At 49.3% G+C, this 12,294-nt stretch overlaps 1 protein-coding gene across 1 annotated transcript in view; it reads right to left on the bottom strand.

Moving 5' to 3' along the window:
• The window catches only part of Osbpl10 (oxysterol binding protein like 10), a 232,928-nt gene extending 229,671 nt beyond the window's left edge, over positions 1–3,257 (bottom strand). Inside the window, exon 1 of the mRNA XM_038324095.1 lies at positions 2,971–3,257. Coding sequence (XP_038180023.1) covers positions 2,971–3,257 — 287 coding nt within the window. The remainder of the gene's footprint in view (positions 1–2,970) is intronic.
• Positions 3,258–12,294: the final 9,037 nt, after the last annotated feature.

The following is a 12,294-nucleotide window of genomic DNA, read 5'->3' as shown; positions in this document are numbered from 1 at the left end:
GAGTGGTTAAAACAAAGCAGGTGCTCAACAGAGAAGCAAGCCTGTCAGCCTGGAGTACTCTGACTGAATTCGAGGCCAGCCTGGGCTACATGGGCTATCTCAAAAACAATAACAACCAATAGAGACAGTCTCTCGGAGACTCCCTTGCCCATCCCTGCTCTCGTTTCCTCCCCAAGTGCCTCTTTCTTTTTACACCCATGCCTAAAACCTGTATCTAAATATCTTTTCAACAGGGTGATGGTGGAATATCTCTTTAATCCCAGCACTCAGGAGGCAGAGGCAGGCGGATCTCTGTGAGTTTCAGGCCGGTCTGGTCTACAGAGCGAGTTCTAGGACAGCCAGGGCTACACGGAGAAACCCTGTCTGGGAAAACACAATCTTTCGAACGGGCACAATGGCTCACAGGGTGAAGGCACCTGTGTCAAGCCCGATGACTTTTATTCGATCTCTGAGACCCACATGGTGGGAGACGGTAACCTGCAAGTGGTCTTCTAACATGTGCACTACTCTTCACGCATGAGCGCGCACACACACACATGTTGTCCTCTAACCTCCATGTGTGCACTACTCTACAAATATGAGCACACACATGTTGTCCTCTAACTTCCACATGTGCACTACTCTACATGCATGAGCACAAACACACATGTTGTCCTCTAACCTACACATGTGCACTACACACACAAGCACACATACACAAATAAATCAGTAACTTTGAAAATGTCTTTTAATAAACCCTAATTCTGCTTTCGAAAAGAAAGAGAGAAAGAAAAGGGAATCTAATCTAGGTGGGCGCCTGCCTCTCCTCGGGTCCATGTCCTAGCCACTTCCTGAGAAGATCCCCCGTGGCTTATCTCCTGAGTGGTGTGCCGCTACAGCAGGGCCTGGCACATAACAGACACTCAATAAATGGCTGTGATGAGAGAAAATAACTGAACGAGGTCTCCGTGGCTTTCAGAGTCTGTCCTGGCCCCCTTCTCTCTTCCTCTTCACAGATACAGCTCTCCTTTTACAAGACCCCCCAGGGAAAGGAGCAGCGTGTTCTCACAGGGTCAGTAGAAATCACCTCCTGACCATTAAATGGATCTTGGGCCATGGTGCAGAGAGATCCCGACATAGGAGAGAAGCCTGGACACAGCATCGCCCATTAGAGAAAATGCTTCGGGGAGGCGAGGAAGAGCATTCATTGGCGGATGACTGTAAGGCAATAGGTCTAGACCTCCCTCGAGCATGCTCGGTAGTGTGCACGTTTACCTAGGTTAAGTTTGTGATTGCTAGTATTTACTTTGTGTTTTCTCAAACTGACTCCAGTAGGAACACCACAGTGGGTTTAAAAATGGCAAAAGGACACAATTCTAAATCCCTCCTAAATCCACTACAAAGAGCGAAATCCTTTAATACATGTTACAGGTAAAATACTATGGCCAGGCAAAGAAAATGCCTGTTATCTAGGGCAGATGCTCGACCGACCCCATAAGCTCTTGAAGAAGCAGCATTAGAAGTGATCGCCCAACGTGCTTTCAAACTGTCTGACAAGGCACCTTGAACTGCCATTCGGAGACACAACTTTCCAGAACTGAAATCTCATTTAGTCATCGCCTATCTCCCTCTCCCCTCCCCCCTCCTATACACACTACCTCTCTGTTTTCAGCTTTTAAGGGGGGGGGGGGGTAAGAGCAGCCGCCAAAGCTATTTTGAGGGGTAAAAAAAAAGATTCAAAAGTTAAAAGCAACTCCACTAACATAGTAACAGATCTCCAAGGAAACCCTGGGCGACGTGCAGACTTCTTTATCTAGAACTGCTCGTTTTCCATTACATCCAAGGTTCTCTTCCTACAGAGTTACGTGTGTGACAGTCCCTGTTTTGTCTGGAAGCCATCAGAAGAACATTTCCAAACAGCCTGTGGAAAGAGCTAGCTAGCCACCAGAAGAGACAAGCCAAACTCCAGTGCGGGGTTCAAACCGCACAGACACAAACCATTAAGGGTCCCAAATCTATGAGACCTAGGGACTACTGAAGGCTCTCCCCAATAGTGTCTTTGCATGGGTGGTTCATCTTTGGCTTGTTTCTCCGAACACACACACACACACACACACACACACACACCGGGGAGGGAGGCCTTAGTCTGTTCCCTAAGTCCTTCCATACAATGGGGGGGGGGGCGATTGTCAGTCTAATCCTTAAAGTCCTTCCATACACGCGGCCATCACCCCAAGTATTCTGAGAATCCCAGTCTCTGACATCCTTAGACTTGTCAACTTCTTTCTTGAGGCAAGGTCTCCCGACGTGGCTCAAACTAGCCTGAAATTCACTCTGTAGCCCAGGCTAGCCTCAAACTCAAGTCCACTGGCCTCAGTCTCTGAAGCGCTGGCACTACAAGCGTCTGCCACCACGCCCAATTCAAGGCTTGCCAACTTTGAGAGGGAAGCGAGGAAACTTCACGTGCACCTGAACGCGAAAAAAGGATGACGGACTGTACGTTCGAGCCACCCGCGAAGGGGTATGCACGGTGAGGGTGGGGGAAGAAGAGGGGAAGAGGGGTGCTCCAAAGATGACAAGTGACAGGCTCTTTGTTGGTGGCGGTGCTGTTGTTTGTATTTTAAACATCACACTTTCACATGAACTACGGGGTGGGGAGAACTGTGCTAGACCATGCATGATGAATACTTTTTGCACCGGTCACCTAGCACTGCCTCTCTGTCGGTCTCTCTCAGCCCTTCTTCTAGAGTGCGAGAAACCTCTGGCAGGTAGGACACCGGAACCACCCGGGACGATCCAGTGACCACTCCAGATTTCTCAAGCTTCCAGCACCGGAGGAAAGCCAGGGCTCCTGCCTCCCTCCCGCGGCTGCGATGCCCGCCAGGGTGTAGAAAGGGCGAGGTGCCCAGGCAGTCCCCGGCCGCGGGTGGCGCCACCGTCCACACCCGGGAAGCGGGGACCGCGCGAGGGCGCGGGCGACGGGCTTGTTACCTGTTTTGCCAACCCTGGAGGAGGTTGGTGTATTTGCTGAGCACGCCTTCGAGCACCGGCTCCCTCCTGCGGCCGCCTCCTCCCGACGGGCTAGCGGCCACTGAACCGGGACTGCTGCGGCTGCCCCCGCCGCCCAGTCCCGCGGCCGCTGATCGGCCGGCCACCCCTCGGCCAGACAGGGAGCAGGAGGGCGAGGAGCCGGCCGAGGTGGCGCGGCTGCTACTACGGCTGCTGCTGTTGCTGCCCCCGCCGCCGCCGCTGTCTGCGCTCTGGGTCGTTCTCTCCATGATCGCTGCGCGCCCGGGGCGCGGGTGGCCGCCGCGGTGGCAGCCTCACCGCCGCCGCCTCAGCTGCAGACGCCGCTGCTGCAGCTCCGGGCACCCGGGCCGCGCGTGGCTGCTCCGATTCCCCGGGAAATGCCTGACTCATACAGGAGGAAGAGGAGGAGGAGGGAAAGAGGGCTGGGAAGGAAGCCAGCCGAGCTGGATGCAGCTGCGGCCGCCCCTCCTCCCGCCTAGACCAGGGCCCGGCCCCGCCCTCCCGCCACTTCCCGGGCAAGTTCGGGGCTCCAGGTCCCTCCTCCACCAGCTCCTCGTCCGTCGCGATCGCTCGGGGCCTGGACTGGGGATGCTCCTGGAGCTGGCCGGGCAGACAGGGTGGGCACGCCCTAGATCGGCGCCCTGCACCCTAGCCTTCTTTCTATTGCCCCCACTCGGATCCCAAGGGGTGACGGAGAATCTCCGCAGGTCCTTCCCTCCAACCCCAACCCACCTCGGGACCTGGAGGGAGGGACAACCCTACCCACCCGGTCCACCCGGATATGGACCCGCCCGGTCCCTGACACCGGCACGCTCCCTCTCCATGTGTCGGCGCACAGGAGCCTGGGCCAAGCACGTACACAGTCACCTGAAAATTAGCCTCATTGGGGGGGGGGGGGGGGGAGCCTAGAAACAGGGCAGCGAGGCCCTCGGGGCTCTCCCGTGGGTTTGGAAGCGGAAAGGAAGGGGGCAGCAGGTGACTGTCCCAGGTGAGACGGCTGTCAGCTGCGGGCGTTTCCACGAATCAGAGTTAGGGTGTACAAGGGCTGGGACAAGGTTCCTTCCAGTGACCGCTCTCGGGAACTCACTTCACACTAATCCCGGGCGGGCGGGCGAGGAGGGCAGAGACAGACGGACCTGGCGAGTCAACGCGCCTGAGAGTCACAGGGGCCCAAACTGGAGAGCAAGTGAGAAGACTAACACCAGCTTCCACTATAAGCCGAAACTTCTTTCGCCCACCCACACACTCGGCACTTCTCAATCTGTGTTGCTCTTTAGCAAAGGCAGATAGAGGACCCTCTCCAGCCCACTAGTTATCTTTGTGTCTATAAATATTCAGTGCAATCTGGTTGTTTCCAAAATTAGCTAGTTTTGAGGAGCTAATTTTACACACACACAAGACAGATGATAGAGAGATAGATAGTAGGTAGAAGATAGGTAGGTAGGTAGGTAGGTAGGTAGGTAGATAGATAGATGATAGATAGATAGATAGATGATAGATAGATAGATAGATAGAAGAGTAGATAGATTGATAGATGATGAATGTATGATAAATAATAGATGAATGGATAATAATAATGATATTATTATAAGACAAATGATAGATGGATAGTAGATAGATGACTGACAGTGGTGGATGATTGATAGATAGATAGATAGATAGATAGATAGATAGATAGATAGATAGAAATATTTTTGTGATTGCTAGGTAAACTCTTCCAGTCTCGGTTCCCCAGATTCTTTTACAGCTTCACAGCTGTCCAGAAAAATTTCAAGGAGAATTCAGCCCTAGAGATGCCCAGGCAGAAGGTTCAGAGGCATGAGAAGTGATTGTTGCCAAGTAAACCAGGACTTCAGATGTCCACACATCATGAAAAAGTAAAACAGCCTTCCAAGAAAATACACAAGCAAGAAACACTCTGAAGCCAGAGGGCATGGAGGGGTTTGGCTTGGTTGGTTTGGTGTTTGCTTGTTCCCTCGCTTGTTGAGGTAGGATTGCGTGTATTCCAGGCCCACCTCATATCACTATAGTCAGGGCTGGCCTTGAATTCCTAGATGAACCCTCCCGATTCTACTTCCCAAGTGCTGAGATCACAGGTGTGCACCATCTGGCCCAACTGAGTTTTATATGACCTTGATCAAGTTACTTTTAAAAATTACATAATTTTAGACTTAATATATTTTTTATGTAATTCATGATTTTGCCTGCATCTATATATGTGTGTGTGTGTGTACCATGTGCATGCCTGCTGCCCAAAGAGATTAGAAAAGGACATAGGATCCCCTGGAAATGGAGTTGTAAATGGTTGTGAGCCATTATATAGGTGTTGGGAACTAAAAACTGAGTTCTCTGGAAGAGCAGCCAGTGCTCTTAAATGCTGAGGCATCCTCTGGTTCCTTAAAAAATATTTTTAAAAGTTTAGGAGAAAAAAATAAAATGGGAGGGGCACCCAAGTGCTACAGCGTGTTTGTCAAGATTAAAGGACAACATGCAGGAGTCAGCTCCCCTTCCACTAGGGGATTAAGGTGACCCAGCACAGGTCCTCAGGCTTGGCAGGAAGTATTTTGCCTGCTGAGCCATCTACCAGGGATTGAACCAGTAGACCTGGCAGCAGGTGTCTTAGCTGCCTAACCATCTCACAAGCCCATAGCCTGTTCTCATATGTCCACCCCCCACCGTTTGTGTGTGTGTGTGCGCGCGCGTGTGTTGGTATATATGCATACACATGGATGTATGTGTGCGTGCCAGAGGTCAACATCAGATGTCACGCCTCAGGATCAGTTGGTTTTAGAGACTCAGCCTGGAGCTCACCCATTCAGCTAGTGGGGCAACCATGTCTGATGTTTTACATGGGTTCTAAGAATCAAACAGGTTTTCCCGACCAAGCTATCACCGAATCCCCTGAGCCTCAGGAACTTTTGTTTTGTCTTTTGTTTTTATTTGATTTTGAGTTGGGTTCTCACTACACAGACCAGGCTGGCCTGGAACTCCCAGAACACTGCCTGCCTCTGCCTCCTAGGTGCTGGGGTTAGAGCGTGCACGAGCATACTGGGCTCTTGCCCTGGGTTCTTAACCACTGTTAGCATCCTTTGTGACATTACTCCAAAAGGGTCTGGTTTCATTTTCTACACTTAAAGAAACTACAGACAGTGCCGCTGGGTGCCTGGAATTCCATTTCCTGTTGTATTTTTGTTCAGCAAGAAATCTCTTCTCCCATCAGCACTTTGAGAGAAGCAGGGAGGTGCTTAAACCTCTACTGCCCAGCCACAGGCTGCAAAAGACTGTATGTGTTTATCACTTGAAGGACTAACCTGTGATGTGGGATGTCCTTCTCTATATGTGCTGCTCTTATTGGTTAATGAATAAAGCTGCTTTGACCTATAGCAGGGCAAAATAAAGACAGGTTGGAAGAGATACATAGAGTAGGCAGAGTCAAAGTGATACCATGTAGCTGCCGAAGGAGAAAGACACTGCCACCAGAACCTTACCAGTAGGCCACAGCCTTGTGGTAATACACAGATTAATAGAAATGGGTTAATTTAAGATATAAGAGCTAGATATGAATACAGCTAAACTATTGGCCAAGCAGTGTTGTAATTAATATAGTTTCTGTGTGATTATTCAGGTCTGGGTGGCTGGGAAACAAACAAGCAGCCTCCGTTTACAAATCTGTCTTTAGCAGGATGAACCTGGAGCTCAGAGGAGCATGCTGAACCAGGGTCTTCTGATTCCAAGCTCAGTGCTCTTGCAGGTTTAACACACCACCTGGACCTGAGCTGTGACTTTATCTGCAGCTTGAGTGGGGGGCAGCAGAGCCTAAGGTGTTGAGAGCTTGCCCACCAGTGAACATTCAGCTCCCTTAAGATTATTCTGTCTGGGCCAGATGGTACACACCTACAAAACTAGAAGGTGGAGGGGGGAGCAAAAGTTAAAAGTCATCCTCAGCTACACAGCAAATTCAAGGCCAGTCTGGAATTCAGGAGACCTGTCTGGGTGGCAGGAATCACTGTGAACTATGAACATCCCATGGTGGCACAGGCTTAGGAGGCTGAGGCAGGAAGAACCTGTGTTCTAGACCAATATGGGCTACAGAGTGGACCTTTTCCCTCAAAAAGAAAAAAGGGGGGGAGGTAGCGTAACAGGCCTTTTTTTAGTTCACCAACCAGCTCCCAAATCATGACACTTATTATCAATAGGAATGCTCAGCCTTATCTTTTATTTAAATCTGTTTCTCATTATCTACATTTTGCCTTGGGGATTTTTTACCTTCTTCCCTTCTGCATGTTCTACTTTCCTGCTTCTCCTGTCTGGTTGGCAGTTGCCTGGTTTCTGGCACTGGGTGTGTCCCTCTCTTTCTCCCTCATTTTCTTCTTCTCTCTCCTTCACAGATTTCTCCACCTTATTCTCTCTGCCACCAGCCCTACATATCCTTCTTCTGCCTAGCTATTGGCCATTTCACTTTTTATTAGACCAATCAGGTGCCTTAGGCAGGCAAGATGAAACAGGTGCAACCCATCTTTACTCGTTAACAAAGACAGCGGAAACAAATGTAGCACATCTTTACATGTTAACAAAGGCAGCGGAAACAAATGTAACACATCTTTCCACAGTTAATATTCCACAGCAGGTGAGTTAGGGAAAGGAAACAAACACAGAGAGCCTTTTATGAAGGGAGAAGTAGCAGAGAAAATAAAACATCAGAGAAGGCAAACCACTAGAATTGCCTCAGCCAGAGAGCTCAGGGAGCAATCCCAGGACTCAAGTGCTGTAGCCCACTGCTTATTTGTGCATGTTTCTTCCGTTCTGACAGGAATAGGGAGAGCAGTTCTATGCTGTTTCAGAGGGAAGGTGACAGTAGGGACTGATTTGCAGAAAAGGGCGGTGCAGCATTGTTGCAGCTGCCCTGAAGGGACCTCTCCCCATCTAGGCCAGCTGAGAGGACTGCAGGCCCCAGGCTGCCACTGACAGGGCCTCTGCTGCAATGTTCCTCTCCTCAAAAGAGAAGTTTGGCTGGGAATGTAGTCTGGTGGCAAAGAACTTGCCCAGCATGCCCAGACACGCCAGGTAGGCGTGCGACACACACACACACACTCAAAAAAGGAGAGATATAGAGTTTAATTCCTCCCCTAAATATGTTTCTCATTGCTACCATCAAATACAGGGTAAGAAACTTAAGGAAGTATTTACTTTGGCTCACAGTTTGAGGTGACACATTCTATCATGATGAGAAGTGAGTAGCAGCAGCAGGCTCTAGTGTGAGGCTCACACCTCAGGTACCAAGATGCCAAGCAAACAGAATCCCAGCCTTGCCCTTCATCCATTTCTAGCCATTCTGGTCTTGAGAGGGTGCTGCCTATATCCTGGGTGAGTCTTCTCCCCTCCATTAATCTCTGGAAACCCAGAAGTGTGTCTCTGAGGTGATTCCAAATTCAGTTAATTCCAGAATCAAGATTAAGTATTACAGATGAATTTAGGGACCCACCTCTAATGAACATGATAGAACAGAGACGTCCAAGGCCAAGTGATAAGAAGACGGTGGTTTTGCACTCTCTCTCTCTCTCTCTTTCTCTTTCTCTCTCCTCCCTTCTTCCTCCCTCCACTTTCTCTCTAATGGGTGTAGAACCCAGAGATTCACACATGCTAGGCAAGAGCTTTTCACTGAGCTACATCTCAACCCTTATTTTTTTTTTTTTTTTTTTTTTTTTTGGTTTTTCGAGACAGGGTTTCTCTGCAGCTTTTTTAGAGCCTGTCCTGGAACTAGCTCTTGTAGACCAGGCTGGCCTCAAACTCACAGAGATCCACCTGCCTCTGCCTCCCGAGTGCTGGGATTAAAGGCGTGTGCCACCACCGCCCGGCCTCAACCCTTATTTTTATGTAGAGACAGGGCCTTCCTAAGTTACCCAGGCAGGTCTTGAACTACCATCTCCTACTTCAGCCCTTCCATGAGCTGGAATGAGAGGCTTACACCACTACACCTAGCTTCACCACTGACACTGCTTTTAGGAACTCCTTTTATAATTCTCTGTGTGTGGGCGGAGTGTGCACATGTGTGTACATGGCTGCACATGTCTCAGCATACACACAGAGGCCAGAGGAGGGTGCTGAGTGCCCTGATCTATCATTTTCTCCTGAGTCCTTTGAGACAGGGTCTCACCCTGAAGCTGGAGCTCGCATTTTTCAGCTAGGCTGGTGGCCAGACAACCCCACGGCTACAACTGCATCTACTTCCCTCAGAACTGAGATTGGAGGTGTGTTTGAAACCACGCCCAGCCAGTTCCAAGGGCTCCGGGGTCTGACCTCAAGTCCTCAGGGCTGCACAGCCAGTGTCCTTCACCACCAACCCGCCTCTGCAACTCAGCAATTGATCTTTGACAGAAGTGCAAATGCAATTTAATGGAGTTTCTGTCTTCCATTTGTTTCATAACCGAGTTTATTGTTGCTATAAAATATTACTGCAGGACTGAGGATATGGTTCGAATCGTAAAGTGCTTGCCTGGTTCCATCCCAACCACCACATAAAACTGGGCATGGTGGAGCACACCTGTAGGCCAGTACTTAAGAAGCAGGAGGATATGAAGTTCAAGGTCATTCTCAGCTACAGAGAAAGTTCCAAACCAGTCTGAGACGCAGGAGGGGAGGAAAGGGGCAGGGAGGGGAGGGAGAGAGGGAGGGAGAGAGGGAGAGGGAGAGAGGGAGAGGGAGAGAGAGCCAGGAACCAGGCGTGTCGGAGTCTTTAAAAAACACGGGAGGGTGTTGGGGAGAGACACAGGTCATTCTTGATCCAAGAATGCCAAGAATGCCAATGTTATTGTGCTCAGGAGCAGCTTATATAGGGCTCTGGCCACGCCCCCAGCTCTCGGGATCTTTCAGCTGCCGACTTGTCAGAATCAACTCGTCAGAATCAACTCCCTGCCATCAGGGTCTCATGCTCAGAGCAGCTGCAGGCTGCTCAGAGCAGAAGAAAACAAGTTGTTTACAAGAAATTCAGGGTCTGGTGGTCTGCAGTCCCTAACACCTGCTAATTGTCCTCTGACCGCCACATGCACACCGTGGTATGTGTGTGTATGCACACATACACTAGATCAATAAAATGTAGTATTTTTACATGTATAAACACCCAGAAAGACTTCCAAGGGGAAATGAGGGAAAAACAAACTGGGAAACATTCATAGTGTGGTAGCAATAAAATAGGAAATTACTGATAACCCTAACACCAAAGGTGATGCATTATGTTACAAATGTAGGACAAATGTCAGATGCACTGTGTTTTAGACAAAAGTCAGACTCAGACGTGTGTTCTATGACTTGATGCATGCGATGCTCGGGAAAAGACAAAACTCGTGACAGGAGATCAGCGGTCACCATAGGTGTGGGCGGAGCAATGGCTTGACACAAAGAAGAACTGCAGAGAGTATTGTTTGGTAAGTCTGAGGTGAGGAACTGTTTTATGTTTTTATTGTAGCCTTAGTGACAAGGACCCCATGCTTTTGTCAAAACTCAGACTAACTGGGGTTGGAGAACAGCCGCAGAGTGCCGTCCTGACATGCACACAGTCAATACTCCATCCCTAGAACTCCTAACAACCACAATATAAATTGTTTAAAGTAGAACAAAATATGAGGTCCTTTCATGTTAGAAAACGGGCTTCCCGTGTCAGAGAACAAAAAGGGAGGGAAGCTGGGTGGTGGTGGCTCACACACTTAATCCCAGCACTCGGGAGGCAAAAGCAGGCAGATCTTTGTGAGTTCGAGACCAGCCCAGTCTACAAGAGCTAGTTCCAGGACAGGTTCCAAAAAAACTTCAGAGAAACCCTGGTTTGAAAAAACAAAACAAAAAAAAGGGGGGGGGGAGGGAGGGATGAATGGATGGATAGATTAATGGATAGATAGATGGATAGGTGGATGTGGATGAATGATGGGTGGGTGGATGATGAGTGGACGGATGGATGGATGGATGGATGGATGGATGGATGGAAAGATGGGTGGATGGGTGGGGGGATAGATGATGGGTGGACGGATGGGTGATGGGTGGGTGGATGGGTGGGGGATGGGTGGATACATAGATGATGGAAAGTGAATCAGTGGATAGACAGATAGATGGACGAGTGGGTGTGTAGTGGATTGGTAGGTGAGCGAATGAGTGGAGGGATAATGAATGGGTAGATGGAGGAGTGGATGATAGGTGATATTCTAGTTTCATTTCTGTTGCCGGAATAAAAGCCATGACCAAAAGCAACTTGGGGAGGAAAGGGTTTATTTCAACTTTTACTTCCAGGTCAAAGTTCATCAGTGAGGGAAGTCAGAACTGAAACTTAAGCAGAAACTCAAAGCAGGACCCATGGAGGAATGCTGATGGCTAGCTGGATCACAGGCTCATACTCAAAGAACTTCCTTATACAGCCATGGCCCACCAGCCTATGTAAGGTGCCACCTATAATGGATTCAGCCCTCTCAAGTCAATCATCAGTCAAGACCATCCCTCACGGTCACAGCCACAGGCTAATCTGGTTTTGGTAATCCCTCAGCTGAGACGCCAGCAGATAACTCTAGCTGTGTCAAGTACATCTTAAGATAGCTAGGACAGATGGGTAAATGGGTGGACAGGTGGACAGGTGTTGGGTGGGTGGATAGAAGGAAGGAGAAGTGGAGAGGTTGATGGATGGATAGGTGATTGGATAGATGGATGGACAGGCAGATGGACAGATGGACAGATGGTTAAATAGATACATATTTGGGTGGGTAGGTCTCCATATATAGCCCAGGATGGCCTCAAAATTCTAGAAATCCTCTGCCTCAGCTTCCTAGCGATGGTATCACAGATACAAACCATTCCACATTGTCTCAGTGTGGCAGACTACTCAGGGAGGACTAGAAACAAATGACAAATGTAGTCTCGACAGTCCCATGGATTGAAACTGAGGGTCATAAATAAAGAGGAGGCTTTCCTGGTCACGCTGTGAGCTGGAGGGAGCGTGGGCTCTGCCGGTTTCACGTTAGGGTGCTGTTGACTAGATTCTGTTTCCACAGCATTTTCTGTGTGTGTGTGTGTGTGTGTGTGTGTGTGTGTGTGTGTGTGTGTTTTCCAACATAATACATTTATTGATTATTTGAGAATTTCACACAATGCACCCCAATCACACTTGCTCCCTGTTTCTCTCCATTCCACCCCAACCCTCAGTGGCAGTTTTATCTGAAATGACTGTCAATTTCTCAGCAGGTAAAACCGACCTAAGCAGAGCAGTAGATGACTAAAACAGGCAAAATGCTCCAAGGACATACAGAGAAG

This window comes from Arvicola amphibius, chromosome 3 (assembly GCF_903992535.2).
Source record: "Arvicola amphibius chromosome 3, mArvAmp1.2, whole genome shotgun sequence".
Taxonomy (NCBI): domain Eukaryota; kingdom Metazoa; phylum Chordata; class Mammalia; order Rodentia; family Cricetidae; genus Arvicola; species Arvicola amphibius.
This window is presented reverse-complemented; position numbering and strand designations above follow the sequence as displayed.